The sequence below is a fragment of the Micrasema longulum genome, unplaced genomic scaffold, assembly GCF_059751315.1.
Source record: "Micrasema longulum isolate JH-2025_06_02 unplaced genomic scaffold, ASM5975131v1 h1tg002775l, whole genome shotgun sequence".
In the NCBI taxonomy this organism is placed as follows: Eukaryota; Metazoa; Arthropoda; class Insecta; order Trichoptera; family Brachycentridae; genus Micrasema; species Micrasema longulum.
The window spans coordinates 69683-95137 of NW_028279901.1; the positions used below are offsets into that span (position 1 = coordinate 69683).

General features: G+C 37.0%; 3 protein-coding genes and 1 long non-coding RNA gene across 4 annotated transcripts; 2 read left to right on the forward strand and 2 right to left on the reverse strand.

The window, feature by feature from the left end:
- The first annotated feature begins 511 nt into the window (after window positions 1-511).
- On the forward strand, window positions 512-7565 carry LOC148271598 (uncharacterized). The gene is made up of 2 exons (XM_088241184.1): window positions 512-2929; window positions 5813-7565. The coding sequence occupies exons 1-2, from the start codon at window positions 1514-1516 to the stop codon at window positions 7229-7231; spliced, it is 2835 nt and encodes a 944-aa protein (XP_088097310.1). The 5' UTR covers window positions 512-1513; the 3' UTR covers window positions 7232-7565.
- LOC148271599 (uncharacterized) lies at window positions 5687-20210 on the reverse strand. The gene has a single exon (XM_088241188.1). The coding sequence runs from the start codon at window positions 20208-20210 to the stop codon at window positions 18969-18971; it is 1242 nt and encodes a 413-aa protein (XP_088097314.1). The 3' UTR covers window positions 5687-18968.
- A 1540-nt stretch (window positions 20211-21750) lies between these two features.
- Window positions 21751-22646, reverse strand: LOC148271600 (uncharacterized). Its single transcript, XR_015825061.1, has 2 exons — window positions 22450-22646; window positions 21751-22193 (listed from the first exon to the last, which is right to left on the reverse strand). It is a non-coding gene; the product is annotated as an uncharacterized LOC148271600 (long non-coding RNA).
- Window positions 22647-23003: 357 nt separating this feature from the next.
- On the forward strand, window positions 23004-24700 carry LOC148271601 (uncharacterized). Its single transcript, XM_088241189.1, has one exon. It carries the CDS (start codon window positions 23234-23236, stop codon window positions 24656-24658), a length of 1425 nt encoding a protein of 474 aa, XP_088097315.1. The 5' UTR covers window positions 23004-23233; the 3' UTR covers window positions 24659-24700.
- Window positions 24701-25455: the final 755 nt, after the last annotated feature.

Here is a 25455-nt window from a genome sequence, read left to right on the forward strand (position 1 = left end):
AATTTTTTTCATAGAACAAAATTTCAATATAAATAAAACGAATACATTTGATAATAATTTATTGTTTGTTTTCTCACTTAGGTTGCCATATATCTGGATTGTTAAAGAAACTCCTTATCTGTTGTACAAAGGTATATAATGAATAATATATTAATTAAATAAATTGGTTAGTATTGGTGAATGGTGATTCCCGGTTATTTTCAAATGTATAATATTGTGGTATGATAAATAATGATCATAGAATTTCATGACATTATTGAAAAATTCAAATATCTCTTTGTTTATCTTATGAGGAGAAATAAAAGGGGATCACCTTTCATGTAAAAAATGGTTTTTATTCAGTTAATTATTTATTTAAATTTATTTATTTATTTGGGAAAAAAATATTTGAATCATTGTTTTAAGCAATGTTTTCAGCAGTTAAAAGTTTTTTCATTTTAAGAACTTTAAAACATTAATCATTTATTTGTTTGGCAATTTTGTATGACAACAAAGTTTGACTGATGATTGTAAAAATGACCAGGACATATATAAATAAAGAATACTCATCAATGTCAGGGCCTCTATGCTGCAAGACGCTTATTCTACCTGCAAAAAAAAACTATTTATACCGACCAGGCTTACAATACACAATACTTGAATTTCCACAGAACGGGTATTATCATATATCATTAAATATATTTTATGGAAAATCATTCAACTAATGTATCATTGTGCATAGAAAATTACCTTCATAGGTGACTTAGTGTGATTTCATGAATATGTATGCCTTTAACCCTTGAAAAGTTTGTATGGTTACACAAAATACAGTATTGTTGAAATGGAAATATCAACATAACCTCAAAGTAATAAAAGAAAATTTGGAGTCGATATATTTTGGTAATTTACATAATTAATTCTTAGGGTTTTCAATTGTTCATTTATTAAGCGTTTTCAAATTTTTAAAGCAACGGCCTTAGGCGAAACGGCGCTTTAATTTTGAACATCTGTCATATTTATTTTTCCCCCTCCCCCTCCTCATCCCTCAAAACTACCGAAATCTACCGATTTATTTTTCTGAATCTACCTCTTCTCGCTTGATCCAGTCTGGCAACCCTGGTCTCCGGTAATCTATGCAATTCAAAATGTCAAAATAAGAATAAGCTCATCAAAATCAAGAACTTTGTGCCAAATGTCAAAGGAAAGAATCGAGGAGAGCATGAATAAATCAATTGCAATATTATATTAAGTATATAATATTGAACATTAATATTGATATTATCGAATATACACCTAAAGTAAACTGATCTAGGATCTCCTGCAGCAGTGCTCCCGCATGTCAAATGTCAGAATGTGGTCAAGTCGGAATTCGAGACAAAATATTTATTTAAAATATAAAATATAAAAATATAAAAATATAAAATATATTGTAGGAACACACTGAAGTGTCAGTCGAGTCAGTACTTTAATCAACCAGTATTTTCGATAGTTGTAATTGAATTGTTATCTTCAGCGTTATGCATTAAACAGGAAAATGAAAGAGAATATTTGCCGCGTGTGTTTGAAACCGGGAGAAATTATGATCTCGCTCTACGAGTATGACGATGCTTCCAGCAAATATGCCGATCAAATAAAGTACTGTGCCAATATTGACATTACCGAGCTAGATGGGTATCCTTCGGATATATGTAACGATTGTCGAACAGAACTGTCCACCGCTTACTGTTTCGTCCTCAAATGTCAAAACTCCGACAGGCTTTTGCGCGAATCCAAGTCGGATGTGGAGGTTAAGATCGAGCCAGATCTTTCTGGGAACCTTTCGGATCGAAGTTGCGGGGACAGAGACTACGGTATCGAGCAGGATGCGATAGAAGAATTAGAAAAATCAGTCATGAAATTACCCAAGCTAAAATTACCAAAATTAAAATCACTAAAGAAAAAAATGAAAGTAAAGAAACATAAAAAGGTAAAAATTAAAAAGGAAAACACGGAGCTGCAGTGCGCCACGTGCGGACTCATCGTAGCCAGTCGATCCGCCATGGTCATCCACCTGCGCTCGCACACCGGGGAGCGGCCCTACCAGTGCGTGCACTGCGGGGCGCGCTTCTCCCAGATGGGAACCCTCAAGGTGCACACGGGGCGGCGCCACTCCGCGCGCGCCCCCGACGAGCAGCGGCCGCGCCCCTTCCCGTGCGAGCACTGCAAGAGCCGCTTCTTCACGCAGCGGGACCTCACCATGCACGTGCGCACACACACGGGCGAGGCGCCGCACGCGTGCTCGTTCTGCGGGCGCCGATTCACACAGCTGGGCTCGCTGATCCGCCACCGCCGCACGCACACAGGCGAGCGGCCCTTCCGCTGCCCCGACGCGCGCTGCAGCAAGGCCTTCAAGGACCGCTCCATGCTGCGCCAGCACCGCCTCGTGCACAGCGAGGAGAAGCGCTATCGCTGCGAGGAGTGCGGCAAGGCCGTGAAGTCGCGCAACACGCTCAACAAGCACCTGAGTCTGCACCGCGTGGCCAAGCCCGTGATGTGCGAGCAGTGCGGTGCGGCCTTCTCCACCGTGGGCAACCTCGCCTCGCACGCGCGGCGCCAGCACGGCCGCGCGTCTGGCACGTGCGAGGACTGCGGCCGCCATTGCGCCGACCTCGAGGAGCACCGGCGCCGTCACACCGGGGAGGCGCTGTACGCGTGCCCTTTGTGCGCTAAGCGCTTCACGCTGCGCCGCAGTCTCTCTGTGCACATGCACAAGCACACCAATGCCGATAAGTTCCGCTGTGAGCATGAAAATTGCCTTAAATCCTTCTCCCTAAAGTATCTTCTGGATTTTCACCGATTAAAATATCATACCAGCGAGACCCCCTTTATATGCAAAATTTGCGCAAAGGGATTTCTGAGAATCGGAGATTTAAAAAGACACTCCAAAATTCATCATCCCAACTTTTCCTTTGTTCCTTAAAAATCAGAACATCATGTTTTGGAGTGAAGTCTATTGCCGTGAATAATTTTATCGGCTGATGCGTGTGGCACCTTGTTGATTGTTGGCTCTCGACAGAGAATGTCATCCGAAATTTTGCTTTCGCTGTACTTGTAAATATATCTTCGGTTTAAGCCTAAAATCGCAAATCTGCAAATATTATTTCATAAAATCAAATATATGTCGGCATTATATTTATGGTTTCTGTGTAAATATGTATTGTGTAGATATTTAACTACCCGTATAAATAAACCAGTTGATAAATAATAATTTTATGATGACGTACTCATTACACAATTTGCTTTTACTATTTTGGTGTTCAATATGTATGTTTCCGAAGCGTAAGACTGATCATTTTACCTTCATGCAAAAAAAAATTGACCAAGAGGCGCTACTATCGATATATCGATGCATTTTTAGGCGCAGAAAGAGGACTCCAGATGATGGATCGAGTGTACAGACAAATGTGGATCATTAATTATAGCTGGCCTTCCTCTATATTTCACTCAAAACTAAATCAAATAAAGAAATGCGACTTCAGAATTGGCCCAATGGGATTTAATAATACTATGTTTAGTACAAAATAATATGCACAATAAAGATGTATTTTGTACATTGTACTGCTAAATTTTAACAAATAAAATGAGGTATGCAATAATTTATTCATTGATTGTATTGTCATTCAAAGCTGCGAATAAAACTCAAGTTTAATAATTCTTCGCTAATTTTATTTATTTCAAATACAAACAGATGTACAAGTTAAATGTTTATACTTAGGGATTATTTTTAAAAATCAAATAAATAGAACTTGCCATCCAATTACAATGTAATTTCACCTAATTTTAATGATATAAAGCGATGGTTAACAATATAGAAAATAAAATAATAAGTAATTGAAACAAAGTTCTTGATACAAATTAAAATAAAATAAATTGGAACAAAAAAGGAGATAGTGTGAAGGAAAGTGATGAGAAGTGTCGGAGGATGAATGAGCAAAAAAAAACGTCTATTCTCTGTTATTCTGAATCAGGTTTGTCAGTTCTCTTCTTTACTTCTTATATGGAGAGGTAAATATATCTAGACTATTAAAATTCTTGTTAAATGTTTCTCATGTATGGGGGGATGGTAGAAGGTTTACAATGATTAGTTTTAATGTTAGGATTATAGAAAAGATCAGACAGTCTAGTAGTGTGGGATTAACAATCATTTGTATTTTTTCACAATTATAGTTAGAGTAGGATTGTAGTGTTGCAGACTCTCAGATCAGAGGTCCGAGGTTCAAACCCGCTCTGCCTCTGATTCCAAATTTCTAGCGCATTTTTTCAACCATTAGTCAAAGACGATCCCACATTCTTAAAAGGAAATAAAGTGAAGATGAATGGAGAAACACATTAAATAGGGGAGAATTGAGGAGATGGTCATTCGATGGATAGGATAGGTAATTTGATAGCAGCAGGAGTGGTGTGGAGCAAGTCCAACGCTCAGGATAATTATTACCTAGCTGTTCTGTGGATGCTCACTAGGAGAGGGGAGAATGGTGGGTAAAGTTTGACATATTGTACTCACACTGGAACATGTGTCAGAGTCTGGTGGTCCTTGTGGGTACACGAAAGTTTATCAGGGGCAGTAATTTTGGGCAATCTATTAGGGTGCACATCACTTTGTGCATTAGAGTGAGGTCATCAATTGTCCTTCTGGTGGAGAGCAATGTTAACCTCAACTCGAGACATCAAAGTTTGGTAGCAAATTTCATCTACAGGTTTACCCTTTTTGAACTGTATGTAGCGTACCGCTGAACTCTTTCCAAGTTAAAAGAGTTGCAGTTGTACACAGGGCGATACATAGTGATCGGACACAGTTGTGATCGGACAAGAGCACAATACACAAATTTTATTGAAACAATGTAAAAAAAACGTAAAAAATATAACTCTAGTAATATTTTTAAACAGTTTCTTTGAAATGCAGTTGTTTTTAAATGGTGAAAAAACTCACAGTTTATTTAAAATGGTAAAGTTTTCCCTTTCTTTTAAAATGTCTTAAATATTACAACTGGTTACGACACTGTTTCAGTTTAATATGCTTTTCCGTGTTTGTTTTTGGTGTTATTTGTATTATGGTATCGACTTCTTCCTGCTGTTTAAAATTTTTAATATTTCAATAAACAGAAAATGGATACACAAAGTCATGAGACTACGCAGGTGAGGGGCGGAGTGAAGATGAGCCGGGGAGATTTCATGCGTATATGTGTATGTACTTCTTCCTTGGGAGATAACAATACGAATAGGTAGGTATTATGGATAAAGATTTGAAGTTAGGGCGAAGCGCGGTACGGAGTGCGGCGTGGCGTTGAATTGTTCGCGCTAAGCGAAATGTACTTTTGTATTTACTTCAGATTCAGTTTTTTTTTAAACGATTTAATTTATTTTTGTGAAAGTGTTTTAAATGTTTCGGAAGGGTAATCGTTTTAAAACAGCAGTTATTTTTTTTTTCCACCTTCCAGTTTACACTACAACTTACATAGGCATTTGTTCGAATAAAGCTAAAACCGTGCGTTCAGATAAATAAACTAAGGAAAAAATATAAATAAATGGTCCCCGTATTCCTCAGTAGATTACCGTCATTTATGAAAATTACCGTAAAATAATGGGAATTTTTTTATCTTCAGTACTACCACAAAGTATTACTATCAATGTCATAGACTAAGTATATAAATATGTAATATGAACTGTCAAATAAAAATAACGTCAAATCCAAGTTGTAAGTCGAAAGTCGTAACATAAACAAAGCGGACGATCAGAGATCAGACGAAGGATTTGTTTAAACATCTAAATGCGAAAATAGTGACTATTGAAAAATATTAGCATGAACTCTGTTTGTAGGGCATGCCTGGGTAATACTGAAGATAGGACTTCGATTTTTGAAGATCAGCAGAGTATTAAATTCTGCGAGATGTTGACCTATTCTACAGGAGTTTTAGTGTCTGAATTTGACGATTTTCCTAAAATCATTTGTCAATCTTGCTCTGTCGAACTTCCTAAGGTTTGGAGGTTTGTAAAAATGTGTCGAACGTCCGACGAGTCTTTACGCAAGGCAATAAATGCTCTGGACACATCAACGACTAGCATAATCGACGATTTTAAAGTGGAAATAAAAGAAGAGGTTAATTTACAGTCCGGAAAATCAGATAGATCGAGCGATGCGGGGGAAGACCCAGATCCCGACATCAGTTTGTATATCAAATCAAAAAAGAAAACTAATTTTATTTCTAGAAGTGGAAAGAATGGTAAAAGAAAAAAAACCGCCAGCGATCGTTCACAGTTCGCATGCGGAACGTGTCAACACATATCTCAAACGTCAGCTCGTCTAAAGAAACACATCGCTAGAAACCATCCCTCGGTAGAGAGAGAGAACTGCGCGGAGTATCCGTGTCGCGCTTGCGCCAAGGTCTTCAAGAGGAAGTGTGATCTGGTGGTGCACCATCGCACACACTCGGGGGAGCGGCCCTTCGCATGCCCGCAGTGCCCACGGCGGTTCGCGCAGTCGGGCACGCTCATCGAGCACCGCCGCTGCCACACGGGCGAGAAACCCTTCGCGTGCGGGGCGTGCGCGCGCCGCTTCTCGTCGCGTTCGTCGCTATGGCGCCACCGCGTGGTGCACACGCGCGAGCGGCCCTTCGCGTGCGAGCGCTGCGGCGCCACCTTCGCTCACGCCTCGTCCCTCAAGCACCACGCTCTGGTGCACTCGGGGGAGCGCCCCCACCGCTGCGGCCAGTGCGGTCGCCGCGCCAAATCGCCTTACGCGCTGCGCCAGCATATGCTGACGCACGCCGACAAGGCGTTCGTGTGCGAGTGCTGCGGCAAGAAGTTCTCCATGAAGAGCAACCTGGCGAGCCACACGAGGAAAATGCACTCAGAGCGTGCGGGCCGCTGCGCCGTGTGCCGCAAGGAAACGTCCGACCTGGAGGAGCACATGCGCCAGCACTCGGCTTTGGCCCCTTACTGCTGTCCCGTCTGCGCGCGCTCCTTCCGCCAGAAGAACAGCCTGACTTTTCACTTGGCCATGCACACCAACGCTCAGAAGTATAAGTGTTCGGTCCAAGACTGCGGAAAAGCTTTCCCTAAACAAAACATGCTAGACTTCCACATCCTAAAAGTGCATTCTGCGGAAACTCCGCACATATGTCGTTATTGTTCTAAGGGTTTCTTTCGAACTAGTGATCTTTCTCGACACATTAACACTCTTCATCCTGATGAAAGTTTAGCCAATAAAAGATAGTTAACGTAAGAAACTCGGTGATATTGTTCTTTTAATTGTGTTGTGCCAATTCCACTTAGAAAAACGATAAATTTTGTCCCATTTAGAATGATATTGCGATTTCTTTTGATTTTTTTTGTTTATTACAAACTATGTAGCTACATGACAGTTTAAGTTGAAAACAATCTTTATCAGGTAAATTAATGTAATTTTATGTGTACGTTTCTCTCGCACTTAATAAAGTGTGGTTGTTGATTGAGTAATGCAGTTTTATCATGATCTGCTCATCTGGGTTTTACCATTATAATTGTATCGTTATTCACCTGTAAAATTAGTAATAAATTTTACAAACTAATATTACGCATATTATCAATTCTATATATGTATATTATAATATGTTTTTGATACAATGTAATACGCATTACTTCCCAAATGGTTTTTATATTCTTAATTTGACTGCATGAAAAATTATGTATGTACTTATAAATTGTTTACACCTATTGTACCCATTTTTTTCAGTTTTGGATAAGTTCAGATCCTATATCTGTACACTTGTCAGTCTGAAGATACTCCTCTAGAGCAAAGGTAAATGAAATATCGTGGAATTTGTTTGATACCGCATATGTATAAAAAAAACAGCATTAGTGTTTACATTCAGGATCTCATATGTTTGTTTATTCAAGTATCTTCTACCTACTTTGCTACAGAAGGGATTCCATACTTGGTATCCACATTCCACTAGAGATTTTACATAATTCTATATGAGTGCTGGATCAATACATAATTATACATGTTACAATGTGGAACATAATTATATAATAATTAAGAATATAACATGACAGAATGTGAAATTTTTATACTCGTGAGAGACTCAAATTGTCTTTAAATTAAATTGCCTCAGGGTTGGAAGGATATAATACATCGTAATATAGGGGAGGGTCCGATGTCTTGCAGGGCTGCCATAGCGCGGGTTTAAACTGTGCAACTCGGTTATAAGCTTAGACTATACCCTGTCTGCGTAATCTATAAGTGTGAAAGCGCTATTAGTGGTATGAATAATTTAGTAGGTGTCTTTGTTTTTACAAGACATTTCGCATTCTTCTGTGTTTAACTTTACTGAGATTCCCCGGGGATCATAAAGATCTGTTTGTTGCGTGTCGTGGTTCAGAATGAGAATTCACCCGGAGCGGGGAAATAATATGCAGCAACAGCAGCTCTAGAGAGATAATTTTCATCCTTCGGTTCAGTCGAGTCCCAACAATATAAATGGGCTGGGTAAATAAAGAAAAGTTCTTAAAACTGGTATTCTTCTTTACATACTTTAACCATCACCCGGAAACCGGACTGTCAGACATACTGATTTGAATTGGGTTTAGGAGGCATTCCTCACATATGCTAATAAAGATTCATCATCGTCTGATGATATTCCAATAGTTAAGTTGATAAGAGATTGATTCCTGTTTTATCCTGTGTCATTTTCCTTGTTCAATAAATATTATATATATATATTATAATATACTACTATAATTTTTGCCTGGCTTTGCTCGGAATTGAGTTAAAATAAATTTTTATCAGTTCTAAAAAAAATATTGTCGTGTTATTTAAATTTTGTATGCTATATAATATCATATTGATTTAGGTTGTGGTCTCGTGTCGTGGACTCACAGATCAAAAGTCCGAGGTTCACACCCCCCTCTACCACAACTTGATTTCCATTTTTTAATACAGTCTTTTTTATAAAAAAAATCATAAAATAGTGGTCAATTTAGAAATTAAACTCGTTGACACAACAATTTACCGTTAGTGTGTTTTATTTTATACCAAAGAAGGCTGAGAAAAATTCAGTTAGATAGTAGCATGTTTGATCTTGAAAAATTGTAAATTCCACAAATGCAAAAAACTTACTATTGAAAAGTTCTTTTTCACCAAAAAGCCCGAGGACTTAAACTTTAAGACTATTGCGTAAATATTTGTGAAAAAAAAGCCATTTTGAATGTTGATTCTAAATTTCAATTTGTTACGGCAAGTACCGTTGAAGATTTCGATTTTATACCGAAGAATCCAAAATATAATGGGTTATCTACATATTGCAATTTACATGTTGATTTTAAATATCTCGCTGCTACGACTTATCGTTTAAAATTCGATTTCATACCGAAGAAGCTTGAGAAAAAATATGGCTTAAAAATAGACCGGTTTATCCTGAAATTGCATTTAAAATTTCGATCCTCAATTTTACGTCGCTAAGACTAACCTTAGACATGTCGATTTTATAAGTACCTTTAAAGTAAGTAGGCGGCCTCCGTGGTGTAGTGGTCAGGACGCTTGACTCACGCACGGAAGGTTCCGGGTTCGATTCCCGGTGAGAACACAAAAATGAAAATATGATTTTTCTCAAGCCTGGGTGTTCTGTGATGTAATTCACCACTGCAATTGGGCCACCAGGCCTGTTGTGTAGTGCAAAAAAAAAACAAGGCATGAAATATTTATTTAAAAAGTTGTTTTTACACTTGAATATTTCTTAGTCCCTGGACTGGTACCTGAAGCGTAAGACTGATCATCTTACCTTCATGTAACAAAAATGATCAAGATACGCAGTGATTGGTGTACCAATGCAGTGCCCTATGCACCATTAGGTGCGAAAAGGGAATGATGATGATGAAAAATTTCTTGGGCAAGAAAAACTGAATCATTCTTTAAATTTGTAATTTTTTAAAAACCTTTATTTATTTATTTATATATACGCCCAATTGACATTTTTATGGACACATTTATACATAGAAAATTATTATTAAAAAAGTAGAAAGACTCGATGGTTTATAGTAGACTTAAAGAAAGATAACAATGGATTATGAATTCCAAACGAAGACAGTTTGGTCAACAGTATTTGGTGATCGACCTTGTCAAAAGCTTTAGAAAAATCGGTATGAATAACATCAAATTGTTTATTTTTCTCCAGACCCCTAAAAATAGTGTCGGTAAAAGACAAGAGATTGGTCGTGGTTGATTTACCAGACCGAAAACCATGTTGCTGATCAACCGAGGTATTTTTTGAAAGTAGGAGTAATTTTATGCGTTAATAATAGCTTTGAATAGTTTAGGTATGTGAGATAGGATTGAGATTGGTCTACAGTGACGTCCGATTTGTTTCCAGATTTGTAGATACGTGTAATAAACGATGATTTCCAAGCTACTGGAAACTCTACAGATTGAAGTGATAGATTGAAAATGATAGATAGGGGTAGTGAGATAACAAGTCTGCAATTCTTAATTAATATTTCGAGAATACAATCAGGACCAGTATTGGTTTTACCTTTGAGAGATTGGAGAGCAATAAATACATCGTTGGTCGATATATGGCAGCAACTAAGGTCAACTGTATTATGGTAGTCAAATGTTTTGACATAATTCAGTGGACAATTAGAAGAGTATACGGATGAAAAGTGGGAGGCAAGAAGATTTAGTATGTCTTGTTCATTGTTAACAGACTGATTTCCAAAGACCATGCTGGAAGGAAGTCCATTTTCTTTCCGTTTCTGAGAAACAAATTGCCAGAATTTCTAGGGATTTTTACTAAGGTTAGTGTTAGTTTCTGAGAAAAAGAGAAAAATTAGAGCATTAATATTTTTTTTTGCACCACAACAGGCCAGGAGGCCCAATTACAGTAGTGGATTACATCGCAGAACACCCAAGCTTGAGAAAAATCACAATTATTTATTTTGTGTTCTCACCGGGAATCGAACCCGGAACCTTCCGTGTGTAAGTCACGCATCTTGACCAGTACACCACGGAGGCCGTCTGCAGTGTTAATGTAAGATTCATAACATGTCTGTGATTCGATTTTAGCCAGATAGTGAAAATGGGAAAAGGAGAGAAGGTATTGTTCAGCACCAGTTTGCTTAAACAATTTGTGAGCTTTTTTTTCTCAAAGATTAAAGATTTTAATTTAGGACTAAACCATTTAGGGTATTTTGGGGGAAAGAATATACCTGTTGAAATAAAATGATTTAAAGCTTTGACTAAGTGGTTTGTTGAAGGTATTTATTGCTGCATCGAGAGTTTTGTTATTAAGTATAGATACCCAGTCAATAAGGGCGAGAGAATTACTCATACCAGCATAATCACCTTCAGTGAATTTGAAGTATTTAGTTTCATTAGTAACAAAGATGTTAGGTGCAGATGGTAAGGAAATATCCAGGAGTAACGGTGGGTGATAGTTGTCAACTGGGACTAAAGGTTCAGTAGATCTAGACACAGCTACATCATGCAAACCAATGAAAACTAAATCTAAACAAGCGTTATTATAACTTGTAACATGATTGTGTTGAAACATATTCATGTATGCATAAAGGTCGACAATTGTAGCCGCTTGCACTGATAAAAGGCGTATAGACATAACTCCATGTCATCATTAGCAAAAACAGTTTTGGGTAAATTATAATCTCCACAAATAATTACGGTGTCAAAATTTTCAGTCAAAATCTCTTCGAGCAGCGCACTATGGGATTTAAATGTTTCAACGGAAGACAATGGTGGAAAGTATACAACTCCAAATATATATTTTTTTGTACCCATCCGCACGCATAAATATAGTTGTTCGGATGAAATGTTGAATGTTTTTTAGAATAAAATAGTTGAACTTTATTTTTTACACAAATCATGACTCCTCCTCCTCTGGCATTATTGGCACGGTTGCACCGAAATATATTGTAATTTACCAAACCTAGTTCAGAAGTTAAAAACCTTTTAATTTTTTTTCCCTTAAAAACAGAACGGTTGATCTAGCAAATGTATTTTAAATGTTGATTCTTAAGTTAATTTTGATATGTCTTGTCGATTTTATACTGAAGAAGCCCGTGAATTTTTTTATCTTTAAAGCGGCATAGTTGATGATAAAGAAAATTCATTTTACATCCCAGACAGCAGTGAAACTTGGTACAAACTTGATTTAAGATTGATGGAAGGTTGAAAAGGAAAGTTTGACGCAATAAGTTTTTATCAAAAGTTGCTGGAATATTGTTATGTCAAATTTGAAGAGATAAGTTTTGACAAAACTTGCTGGAATCTTGTTATGTCAAGAATGGTATTTTAGAATCCGAAAGTCATATATTGATGATCAACACATTGCCATATACATAAAAATATAGAGAGAATTCCTTTTTTTATTTTTTTTTATTTAAACTGTTATTTTTAATCCCAGGACTTTTCTACCAGGCCGATTTTTTTTAGCACCACAACTAGGAATAGTTTTAGTAAAAAGCCGATAATTTAACATTACATTAACATTTTTTTTTTTGCACCACAACAGGCCAGGAGGCCTAATTACATCACAGAGCACCCAGGCTTGAGAAAGATCACATTTTAATTTTTGTGTTCTCACCGGGAATCGAACCCGGAACCTTCCGTGCGTGAATCAAGCGTCTTGACCACTACACCACGGAGGCCGCCATATATACATATCACTAACACGGGCTGTAAGAACCGTTTTGTTCGGGTGTTTTTTAAGTACGTATTATGTTTTGTATATTTTTTAGGTCATTAGAAAGTGAATTATAGAACTTTATTGCTGTATATACAAAACTGTTTTTTTCTGTTAGTTCTAGGTTGTTCGCAAGTTAAATTATTTGACGCTCTTGTGTTTCTTGTTTGTATATTGAAGTTAAAATTAAATTTTATATTTGTCTTAAAATGAAAAGAAAAATGCTTGATTGTGTCGTGAAAGTGTGCAAAAACTATTCGAACTAAAGGAAAAAGACTTTTCATTGAAAATAAGGTACTCAGGCACTTGTTTATGATTGAATTCCAAAACTAAAAGCTATTAATATTCAAATATTGAGTTTAATTAGGCACTTGTTTATGGTTGAATTTCAAAACTAAAAATTATTTTTATTCCTGAACTTTGGCTTCCCTGTTATAAGCTGGTTCAGCAAACGTTATTTCGTAAATAAGGACACGCGTTATTTATTATTATTTTTTTTGAGCTATTTATATATTCGTAATAAGGGTTAGTTTTTCGTTCTATCTCCTCATGTGATTGGCTAAGAGGCCTCGTGCTCAAATCAACGTGCAAAAATCACTACTCTAGTGCCATAATCCATGGAGATAATACGGGAATACGTGTTAATGAAGAAAACTCAGACCACGTTTTACCCTGAGCCTTCTAAAATTATGACACTCAACTCATGCCCAACGCAAATGTAGTCATTCTTAAACAGCCAGCCGTGTTTTGACTCAAGCTTATCATTAAATTTGAAACCAAAGTAAATGAAAAGAATAATGCCGGATTGTGTCGTGATAACGCGCAAAAACTATTCAGATAAAAGGAAAAAGACTTTTCATTGATAATAAGGTACCTTGGTACTTGCTTATGATTGGATTCCAAAACTAAAAGTTATTTATATTCCCGAACGTTGGCTTGCCTGCTATAAGCTGGTTCAGCAAACGTTATTTCGTAAATAAGGACACACGTTATTTATTATTCCTTTTTTTTGAGCAATTCATGTATTCGTAAAATAAGTAAGTTTTTCGTTCTATCTCCTTATGTGATTGGCTAAGAGGCCTCGTTGTGCTCAAATCAAAATTGTGCAAAAATCACTGCTCAAGTGCCATAATCCAGGGAGAAAATACGGGAACACGTGCTAATGAAAAACAGTGTGACCACGATATATCTGAGCCTCTAAAATTATGACACTCAACTCATGCTCAACGCTAATTCTTTTACCGCCAGCCAGATTTTACGATATATTACGTGAAAATGAAAAAAAGTCAGACTGCGTTTTACCTTGAGCCTTCTAAAATTATGTTATAACTCACCACAACTTGATTCACATTTTTCCAGCACAAGTTATTTACGACTTTTAGGAAATGGTCTGACAATTTAAATATTTGAGTAAATAATAAGAACTCTAGTATTTCTCTTTTTTATTAAAAAAAAAAAAAGGAAAAATGCTTTTCATTCATATACCTAAGTACTTCAATATGTTTCTTTTTTGGGTGATACCGTGTGTGTTGGATTTGTTCCGAAGTTTCGTCTACCATTGCAGGAGCCATCTTCAGGGTAAACCGAGTGAAACCACCCAAAAAAGAAACATATTGATAACAGTGATCGTGAAAACCTTCGCACCTATTTACTTAAGTACTTGTTTATGATTGAATTCCAAAACTAAACATTTTTAATATTCAAATATTGGATTTAATTATATAGGTTGGTACTTGTTTGTGGTTGAATTCCAAAACATGAAATAATAATTTTTCAAATAAAGAATTATTTTTGCAAAAAATGTGTCGAATGTCGGTTAATTTTTTTTAAACATTACTAAAAATCCATTAAAAATATGTTAACATGTGTGATGACGGTAGTTTAATACATAAAATTGAAACTACTGAAAGGGAGGTAGACAAGCTCTTGTCTACACTCGACGTAAATGGAGGTGCTGGAAGTGACGGAGTACCTCCATACTTTATTGTAAAATGTGCAAAATCATTATGTATCCCTCTCAATATAATAATTAATTTATCTCTTAAGCAAGGATATTTTCCCCTGAAATGGAAAGAAGCTCATATCTTACCAATACACAAAAAAGTTCGAAAAATAAAATTTCTATTTATAGAGGTATTTCCATACTTAATACTTTTAGCAAAGTGTGCGAAAAAATAGTCTATTCTCGGATTTATCCAATCATAGTAAAAGGAATACCTCCCCAACAACATGGGTTTCTGAAAGGTAAATCTACTATCTCCAATTTGATAGAATTTATAGATTATGTTTTTCATTGCATGGACAAACTCGAGCAGGTTGATGTAATCTATACAGACTTCGAAAAAGCTTTCGACCGAGTGGATCACATCATTCTTATGAGAAAACTTTTAAACTTAGGTGTAAAAGGAGACGTTCACAGATGGATCTTATCTTATCTCAGCAATAGAAGCCAAGCTGTTGTTCTTGGTGGTTTTCGATCTGAGTTTGCTGATATTTCCTCCGGAGTACCCCAGGGATCTCATTTGGGACCATTGTTTTACAACGCGTATCTCTATGATATTTATGTTGTATTTATGAACGCAAGGTTTTTGATGTACGCAGATGATAAAAAAATATACTTCAAAGTTAAGAATCCCCTTGACTGTCTTAAACTTCAAGATGATCTAAACCGTTTGACAGAATACTATTTGAAAAATCGTATTAACGTCAATGTATCCAAGTGTTTGCTTATTTCTTTTTTGCGAGGTCGACATCCCATCCCATATCATTATATATTAGAAAACCAACCTGTTCAGAGAGTTGATACCGTACGCGATCTGGGTGTTATTCTTGATAGCAAACTTACATTTGAGAATCACTTCGATGACATACTGACCTGTGCACATAGAAACCTTGGTTTTGTACTTCGTACATGTCAGGTATTTAAAGATATCGCGTGTATTAAAATGGTCTACTTTGCTCATGTTCGCAGTTTGCTCGAGTATGCCTCTTCTGTTTGGTCTCCACAATACGTCACACATAAAGAAAAGTTCGAGAAAATTCAATGGACATTTCTTAGACATCTTAACTGGAGATGCAGGTATACTGATCTTAATTATATGTCTTCCTGCAAACAACACCACTTGCTTACTTTAGAAGATCGCCGTCTACTGTTGGACATGGGGGTGCTTCATGACATACTTAGTGGACGCCTTGATAGTCCGGCTCTTTTGTCGGAGTTATCATTAAATGTCCCCGGCTACCGCACCCGTCACACGTCGAGCTCTCTATTTCATCTGCCAGCAGTTCGTACGAACTATGCCCAGAACTCTCCACTTATACGTTTTTTTAGTGAATATAATTTGAACTTTCCCCTTATTGATCCATTTGATTGTAAAAAAATAACATTTAAAATGCGCGTCTTAAAACATACTTTTTTGTCTTATATTTAAGTTTCAATAATAAAGTCTTATTTTATCTTATCTTATTTTATTATATTTTATCTCTAATTCTTAATATTTTAAATATATTTGTATTTTCGACACTTGACACTTGTGCAATATTTACACACGTCCACCCTCATTCCAATATAACACCCACCCTCTCACTCACTTACACTCACACAAACACACTAGTATGTATTATCCGTGTATTTAATGTATTTCTGTGGATATCTGTCATTGGTTTTATTCTCTGTGTATTTTATTTGTTGTATTTTTGTTACATGTATTACTGTTGATATCCCCAATAAATAAAATAAAATAAAAAATGTAGAAATTAAGAAATTGTTAGGAAATTTATTAATTCAGTATCCATTGAAAATAATCGATATTTGTAAACTTTTTTAATTTACAAAAAAACTCAAATTTTTTTGGAATATGCATTTCATTCAAATGCAACCCTGGAAGATCGATGAAAACACATATATTGCACCCCTAGTTTTAGACTATGACGAGTCAAAAAAGTGAGATTTTAAGTTAATAATGTAGAAGTATTGATAATATGATAAACTATCTGGTCAAAAACTATCACAAGTCTAAATGAACTGTTCTCAATTTAATAACACAAAATATAGTCTTGAATTTCCTTAAATCATATTGTGTGACAATTCAATACTATGATATTTTGAGTTGCTATAGTCTTGAATCAGAAAACAAGATTTTTTTAAATTTTAGAATATTACATTTTGAATTATCATAGTTTACGAATAGACAAATTAATGACTTAATTTTGAGTTTAGTTACCACATTAAATTTTGAGTCATTGTTTATTTCGAAGCGCTCGCTATATTGTTTACAGAGATTTCGTTTTAAGCACTTTTATACACTTTAAGTATTCGTTTATTTTTCAAGATGAGTTAATTTAAAAGTAAATATATTGTTGAATTGGCTAGAAGACATGACAATCATAAAAAAAATTAATGCTGAATTAAAACAATATGTTAGGGATCACATCAATAGCATCCCAAGGGTGGAATCCCACTTTCTGAGAGCCCAAACTACCAGAGAGTTCATTAATGGGTCTTTGAATTTGACAACACTATATAGACCATACAAAGAAAAGTGTCAACAAAATAATCTATCATTTGTTTAGTTGTTGCAGTATTCTACAATCTTTTATACTGAATTCAACATTGGACGTTTCCAACCTAAAAAAGACCAATGTGCAACGTGCACATCATATTCATATTTTAATGAGACGCAAAAATCGAAACAATTAGTTTCATTTAATGATCAATTTAATGAAACAGAGAAAGAGCACGAGACGAGAAAAAAAATTACGGAGCAAATACTGTTACCCCCAATTCAGATATAATAGTCGCATGCTTCAATTTACAGGCAGTTTTTTCATCGCTTTGTGAAGTTTTAGACTTCTTTTACACCCGAAAACTCGCACCCTTTAATTTTACAATTTTTTACATTGTACATAAAAAAGTATTTTGTTATGTCTGAAACGAGATGACTGCTAAAAGAGGATCAAATGAAATTGGTAGTTGTCTACAGACAACTCATACACTGATACATACAACTGATACATCATTACCTGAAAAATGAATGTCACCACACGAATGTTGTGGTTTTTTGGTCAGATAACTGTGCTGGCCAAAATAAAAATAAATACGTAGTTACTTTGTATTTGTACATATTAGCAACATAAAATATTAACTCCATAACACAACAATATTTGATCACGGGTCACACTCAAAATAAAGGAGATGCAACGCACTCACTCATTAAAAAGAAAAAAAGAGAATGTCCAAAAGGGTGCCAGTTTTTATACCAGCTCAATGGGTACCCATTATAGCCACGGCCAAAAAAAATGGAAACCCGTATAAAGTTAAAGAAATGGCAACAAATGACATGTTAGATATAAAACAGCTCTCTGTTTCACTAGGAAAAAAATATATTACTCCAACCGATGGAAACAAAGTGAAATGGGAAGCAATCAAAATTATGCATTTCAAAAAAGAATCTGAACATAGTTTTTTTATCACAACCAATTTTGATGATCCTTCCTACAAAGAAATTCATAGTGACATCGCACGAGGGACCAACCGGTTAATTTAAATTCAATAATTTTTCAGAATGCTTACATCGAGCAGGAATAACTGAACAAAAAAAAGAAATATCTTTTAAGTCTATGCAAGAAAAATTTGATTCCTAATAATAATAATCTAAAAGTCGTTAATAACGCTCAAAGAGAAAATCCATCGACTTATGAAGAAAACGATGATTGAAATTATTCCAATTGATGAATTTGCACCTATAAACCTTTGTAATTTGGCAAGAGACTTTGAAAGTCCTTATTATTTTTTTTCTGTTACATTGATAAACTATTAAAATTTGTTGAGATGGTTTCTATGTTATTTTCTTTGTTTTCATAGGTTATTTTGGCCAAAAATAAAAAATTAAATTGTTCAAAATTAATGCTAGATTATTATTTTGCACCATATCTTAAAGAAAAATTATCTCATTTCCTACTTTTGTCAATGCAATAATAATTTACAAAATAAGTTAACTCAAAATCTTGATTCAAATATCTTATTGGTCTAGTTGTAGAGTATTATATCTCAAAAACACGACTATAAACACAATTTATTTATAATATTTTATTTTTTAAAACATTGCACTTTAAAATACAAATCCTTTCCATATCCATTTTTTTAATAATATTATGGGCTGTGTCACCAAAATATAACCTTTTTATAAGTGTTTTAAGGGGTGCCAACTCATTCAGAATTATTTAATATCACATAAAATTTATTGACTGCATATTTTCTATTTAAGTAAATGTAAGTAGTTAGGTACTATAATTTTTACCATTTTCATAAGGATGGTTGAGTTTAATGTGCTTTGTCATATGACAAACACGAAAAAATCCTTTGGAGCAGTATTTGCACAGAAAAGGAGTAATTCCAGTGTGTTTTAAAATGTGACAATCCAACACCCATTTGGCATGGAAGGCGCGTCGGCACCCTCCTACGGGACAGGGGAACTTATCGCTCCCTGTGTGGCGTCTGGCGTGGACCAGGAGACCACGCCGACGCGAGAAGCGACGCCCGCAGTCTGCGCACGCGTGCGGCTTCTCGCCCGTGTGTTGCGGCATGTGCTCGCTCAGGTCTGCCACGAGCCGAGCGCACACGCCGCACCGTCCTGCACGCTCCGAGTGGCGAGCTCGAATGTGCGCCACGAGGTTTCCCTTCACAGCAAATGCAGTTCCACATGTCTCACACACGTGATCTTTACTTTCAGCGTGTAGTTTGGCATGTTGTTTTAGAGCGAAGGATGATTTTACGGCTTTCCCGCAAGCGGCGCACACAAAAGGTCTTTCTTGACTGTGAACGCTAGCGTGGCGTCGCAAGTGTGTGCGTTCTGTGAAGCTAGATGGACAAAGGGCACAGCGGAATGGGCGTTCTCCCGAGTGGCGGCGTGCGTGTGCAGCCAAAGATCCCTGTTGGGCGAAGCGACGGTCGCACTGCGAGCACGCATATGGCAGCTGCCCAGTGTGTGCGCGCTGGTGGACGCGGAGGTTAGAAGAAGTGGAAAAACTTTTCCCGCACACTTCGCATGTGTGTTGTTTCACGCTTCCCGCTACTTGTTGCAGCGCAGACTTTTGATTTCCACAAACTTGAGAAGTCTTTGTGCACTTATTTAGTACAACGAGTGTTTGCTCATCCGCTGAAGTATCGCCAGCGGATATATCTATGGGTGGTTCATTTTCAATGTTTTTAAAAATGGTTTTATCAATATCATCTTCCTCAGTGACAACATCAAGAGAATCATTATTCAGTATTTTCTGTAGTTTAATCTCTGATGTGTGACATTTTTCAAGAAATCTGTAACACGTAGCTAATTCTTGAGCACAGCAGTCGCAAATAGAAGAAGGCAGTCCATCTATTCTTAATATTTTTAATCCAGAAAACCGCTCGATTTGCTCATCAATACTTATGATAGAAGGGATTTTAAGGATTGAAATCAAATTATCTTTATCTATCAAACACACTCGACAGACATTTCCGAGGTTTTCTTTTTTCAATTGCATTTTCAAAATGTACGAAACGATTCAATACAAAAGATAATACTGATGACAGTTTGGGGCGTTTGAGCATTAAATCCAAAATGCATCCAGATGAAAGGGGGAAAGTCCGTGTATCACAAATTATACTCCCGTGTATATTCTAACTTATTTTCACACACTTTACAAACACCGCAACACCACTGACACCACCGTTACAGGGGCGTCATCGGAGATCTGGGGCCAAGCGGCCAAGGGCAAGGGGTGTTGAGTGTTGATGTGCTGATCTGACAAGGAACAAGGAACTATTATAACTTGTTATATTGCGGTTGTAGTTCTACATTATCTCACAGATTATATAGTACAAGTACATTATCTCTGAAGGAACTTGACAGCCAATTTGAACCACAGATTTTGTAGTCTGTGCCGTCTGTGCATAGAATGAACATATGAACAAACATAACATAAAAATATAGAACCGTGCAGAGTACCGATGAAAGTAGTCGGATGAAAGTAGTCGACTACATTCGATGGGTAAATGTAGTCGACTGAAATCCCGAATGCAGTAATATAGTCGAATAAATTCACTCAGAATATTGGGCAGCCTCCTCCCAAGCCAAGGGATAACATTTTTTCCAACTGAAACTAAATGTAACAGAAAAGCCTTGGTTTTCTAAAGTGATTCTGAACAAGTTTGAGACATCCTCCATATGCCGAATGCGCATTGGGCACTGCTGCAATGGTTCTCACCTGTTCAGAATCCATGTCCGGGACTCTGCCATTTGCGAATGTCAGCTAGATGAGGAAGATTTAAATCAAATTTTTTTTGGATGCCCCATAAATGATTGTTATCCTGATTTCCTATCCGACCTCTCTGATATTAATATCCCATTCCCTATTCTAACTCTCCTGTCCCCACCCAATAAACGTGTATTTAAAATCCTATGTAAATATCAAGTTGTAAATGGTGTAAAGCTGTAAATATGTTTTATTATTATATGTATATATTATATTAAATACTAACATACTAACTTGTACATATTATATTACTAACACATGGGTATATATATAAAAAAACAAAAATACTCGACACTGGCCAGAACACCCATGTTGAGATGTGAAAAGGCCATGAAAATACGAGGAAGAAGAATGAATTCACTCGACTACAAATAGACCAATGGGCGTGCGTTAAATTCATTCGACTACAAATAGACCAATGGGCAAGTCTCACGCCGACTATCGAATGAATTAGTAATTTCCAAACTAATGAATTCACTGGACTACAAATAGACCAATAGGCGTGCGTTAAATTCATTCGACTACAAATAGACGGAAGCTGTCTGTCTCTCCGCTAACTTGCGGAAACATCCGCCGAACGGAAACTTGCCATATCCGGATATATGGTATAGAAGTTACTTCGCCATGTGTTTTTCCTATTTTAATTACCCGTCATGATATTGTAATTCTAATCAAAACTAAATTAATTTAAAGCCCAAAAGAAAATAACGAAAACTTAAATCTATCCTGAAAACGTGTAATTTGGAAGATAATTGAAAAATCTTGAATGTTTTATGTACATATGTTTACTAAGCTAGAACATGGGAAATGTCTTAGAACTAATTACAACATGAAAAAAAAAATCCTTATGGAACTTAGGTCCTTAACGAATGCACGATTGTCACTCTCGCTTATATCTTAATTCTAACATAATATATATCTTATGAAGAAAAAATAAAGGGGATCACCTTTTATATAAAAATGATAGAAATGGTTTTTCTTCAGTTAATTATCTATTTAAATTTAGCTGAGTCATTCTTTTATGCAATGTTTTCAGTACTTCAGCAGTTTACAGTTTTTACATTTAAAGAACTTTAAAATACGAATTATTTCTTTGTTTGGCAATTTTGTTTGACAACAAAGATTGACTGATGATTGAAAAAATGACCAGGATATAGATAGTTAAAGAATACCCATCAATGTCAGGGCCTCTATGCTGCAAGACGCTTCTACCTGCAAAAAAGAAAAAATATTTATACCGACCAGGCTTACAAAAAACAATACTTGAATTTCCACAGAACGGGTATTATCATATATCATTGAATATATTTTATGGAAAAACATTCAACCGATGTATCTTTGTTCGTAAAAAAAAATGCATTCTTAGGTGACTTAGTGTGATTTCATTAATATGTATGCCTTTAACCCTTGAAAAGTTTGTATGGTTACACAAAATAGAGTATTGTTGAAATAGAAATATCAACGTAACCTCAAAGTAATAAAAGAAAATCCGGAGTCGATATATTTTGGTAATTTACATAGTGAAGTCCTTTTGGTTTTCAATTGTTCATTTATCAAGCGTTTTCGACTTTTTAAAGCATAGGCCTTAGGCAAAATGGCGCTTTAATTTTGAACAACTGTCAAATTTATTTTTCTCCTTCCCCCCTCCCCCCCCCACAAATCTGCAGAAATCTACCGATTTCTTTTTCTGAATCTACCTTTTTTCGCTTGATCCAGTCTGGCAACCCTGAATGTAGTGTTGACAACTCTACCGATTTTGAGAGCAATCGACCGAATTCGATGGTAATTCTACCGATTTGAAGAATTCTTGTATGGACTATTTTTTATAATAATTTATATGCGAAAATTGCGAAACTGTTTCGTAAAAAAAATCCAGCGATAACAGTTTTAAGAATAGCGTGGCAAAATCGTAGCTCCTCCCCCCCCATGAAACTGAAAAATCTAGCTGATAACGATTTATTTACTAGGTACCTACTGATATATTTTTCTGAATCTACAATCTACCGATTTTAGCTCAATGGAAGTTGGAAACGCCGTTCGAATGTCAAACGTCAAACACAGTCACCCAAATGTCAAATACAGAAGAAATACCGCGAGATGGGTATTAAAGTGTGATGTGGATAAGTAATGAATATGGATTTAGTGTACACTGAACAAAATATTACATCTGATTCGCTAATCGAGAATTTACAGATCAATGTGAACGAAAATCAATTTGAAGTTGATTCTCTCTTCCCTGTGTAATCTTCAACATGAATTTCAATACAGCTTGTAGAGCCTGTTTGCGAGATACTATCAATTTTGTCTCATTATTTGACGAGGTGGACGGAGAGAATTTAAAATTCAGCAAAATGCTTTCCGATTGCATCGGTGCAGACGTAACTGAAGCAGATGATTTTCCCAAACGTATTTGTCAATCCTGCGTCTTAAAGTTGCCATCTGTTTGGAAGTTTATTAAAATGTGCAAAAGCTCTTTCAGTTATCTAGAGAAACATTTAAAGGTGGGAAATGAGGGAAATTATCACCAAATTTCAGAGTTAGAAGATATCAAATTAGAAATCAAGGAAGAATATGAGCCCACTTTTATAAATAACGACTCCAGCGACAGAGAATATTCTCCAGATCCTGAAGAGCTACGAAGACCAACGCGCTCTAAGTCCGGTAATAGTGTTTTCAAAAGGGGTCGAAAGAAAAAAGAGAGGAAATCTAAATTAGTAAATTTGGATTGCACAACTTGCTCTCACGTCGCTTCTACAAAAGGGGGGTTGAAAAAACATATCAAACTATTTCATCCCGAGACTCTTCTCCCCCCTCACTTTCCATGCTCCCACTGCGGGAAGAGTTTCAAGAGGAAGAGCGACCGCGTGGTCCACATGCGCGTGCACTCGGGAGAGCGGCCCTTTGCGTGTGCACACTGCCCCTCGCGCTTCTCGCAGTCTGGCACACTCATCCTGCACACGCGGCGCCACACAGGCGAGACGCCATTCCGCTGTGCCGCGTGCCCGCGCCTGTTTTCGTCGCACTCGTCGCTGCGGCGCCATGCGCGTGCGCACTCAGGCGAGCGGCCTTTCGCGTGCGAGCGCTGCGGCGCTACATTCGCGCAGCCCGGCGCCCTGCGCCAGCACGCTGCCGTGCACTCAGACGCGCGACCCCACGCGTGCGCCACGTGCGGCCGCAGCCTCAAGTCACGGCTAGCACTGCGCAACCATGCGCTAACTCACGGCGAGAAGGGGTTTGTGTGCGAGACGTGCGGCAAGAAGTTCTTTGTCAAAGCCAACTTGGATAAGCACAGCAAGAAGATGCACCGTGCGGAAGCCGGAGTATGTTCGGTGTGCGGAAAGCCGTGCTCTGACCTCGAGCAGCACATGATGAGCCACTCTTCGCTGCTGCGCTTTCAGTGCCCTCGATGTCCTCAGGCCTTCCGCACGAGCCAGAACCTGTCCTTCCATGTGACTACTCGCCACGATAACGAGCGCAAATTTCCATGCCCGGCGGAAGATTGTCCGAGAGCTTTTCCTAAGCAGAACATGTTAGACTTTCACTACCGAAAGTTTCACTCTGATGAAACTCCCTACATGTGTACTTACTGCCCAAATGGATTTTTCCGTAAAAGCGATCTTTCCAGGCATTTAAATACTGTGCATCCGAATGAAAAATTATCCAAGCAAAAAAGTTAATATAATTAATTAATGAGAATAAAAATTACATAATATGAACCATAATATATTATTTATTTTAACCATTTCAGACCTAAATGTATTCCTGCAAATGTAAAGAATTATGTGTGGCCCAATTATAGTGGTAAATTACAACACGGAACATCCAGGCTTGAGAAAAATCACATTTAATTTTTGTATTTTCACTGAGAATCGAACCCCCCCCGAACCTCACGTCTGCGAGTCACCGAGGTTGCCTATGCATGTGCTGAAGAAATTATTTAAAAGTTTTTGATTTTGGTCAGTTGCCAGATCCCGCGCAAGTCGGGTTCGCGTCCTGTAGTTCTGAATTGAGTTACCGACGAACAGTCAGCAGCGGATGTCCAGGACGTTTAGAACCCGATGCCTTGTAAAGTAGGCAAACATGGTAAGGCTCTCAGGATGTGCTCCTGACAAGATTTGAATTTTTCTCCCTCCGAGACTTATTTAAGAAGGATTTGGGTCTACAAAGTGCACCCCCCTGAGGGTTGCGACCCCGGCAGCCGCCCGCCAAGCCAGCCCATAGCTTCGATGTTGCCTATAGACCATCAGGTGCGTATTAGGGTTTGATGATGATTTGATGATAAATAAAAATGCCTTAAAAATGGAAATGTACCTTATCAATATTAATAAAAGAAATCATAGAGTAGCACATAGCAGAGACTGTAATTCTTGGAAGCCAGTCACACCGCACCACATTCAGACGGGTGGCACACCGTCTGCACCAACACGAGTATTCTATTAATTAATCAATTGAAAGTAAATAATAAATTAAATAA

Coding starts and splice junctions, on each gene's coding strand:
- LOC148271599 (XM_088241188.1), bottom strand. CDS start 20,210: ATGCAATTGAAAAAAGAAAACCTCGGAAATGTCTGTCGAGTGTGTTTG.
- LOC148271598 (XM_088241184.1), top strand. CDS start 1,514: ATGAAAGAGAATATTTGCCGCGTGTGTTTGAAACCGGGAGAAATTATG. Junction 2,930..5,812: donor ATCATCCCAACTTTTCCTTT/GTTCCTTAAAAA, acceptor CTATTGAAAAAT/ATTAGCATGAACTCTGTTTG.
- LOC148271601 (XM_088241189.1), top strand. CDS start 23,234: ATGAATTTCAATACAGCTTGTAGAGCCTGTTTGCGAGATACTATCAAT.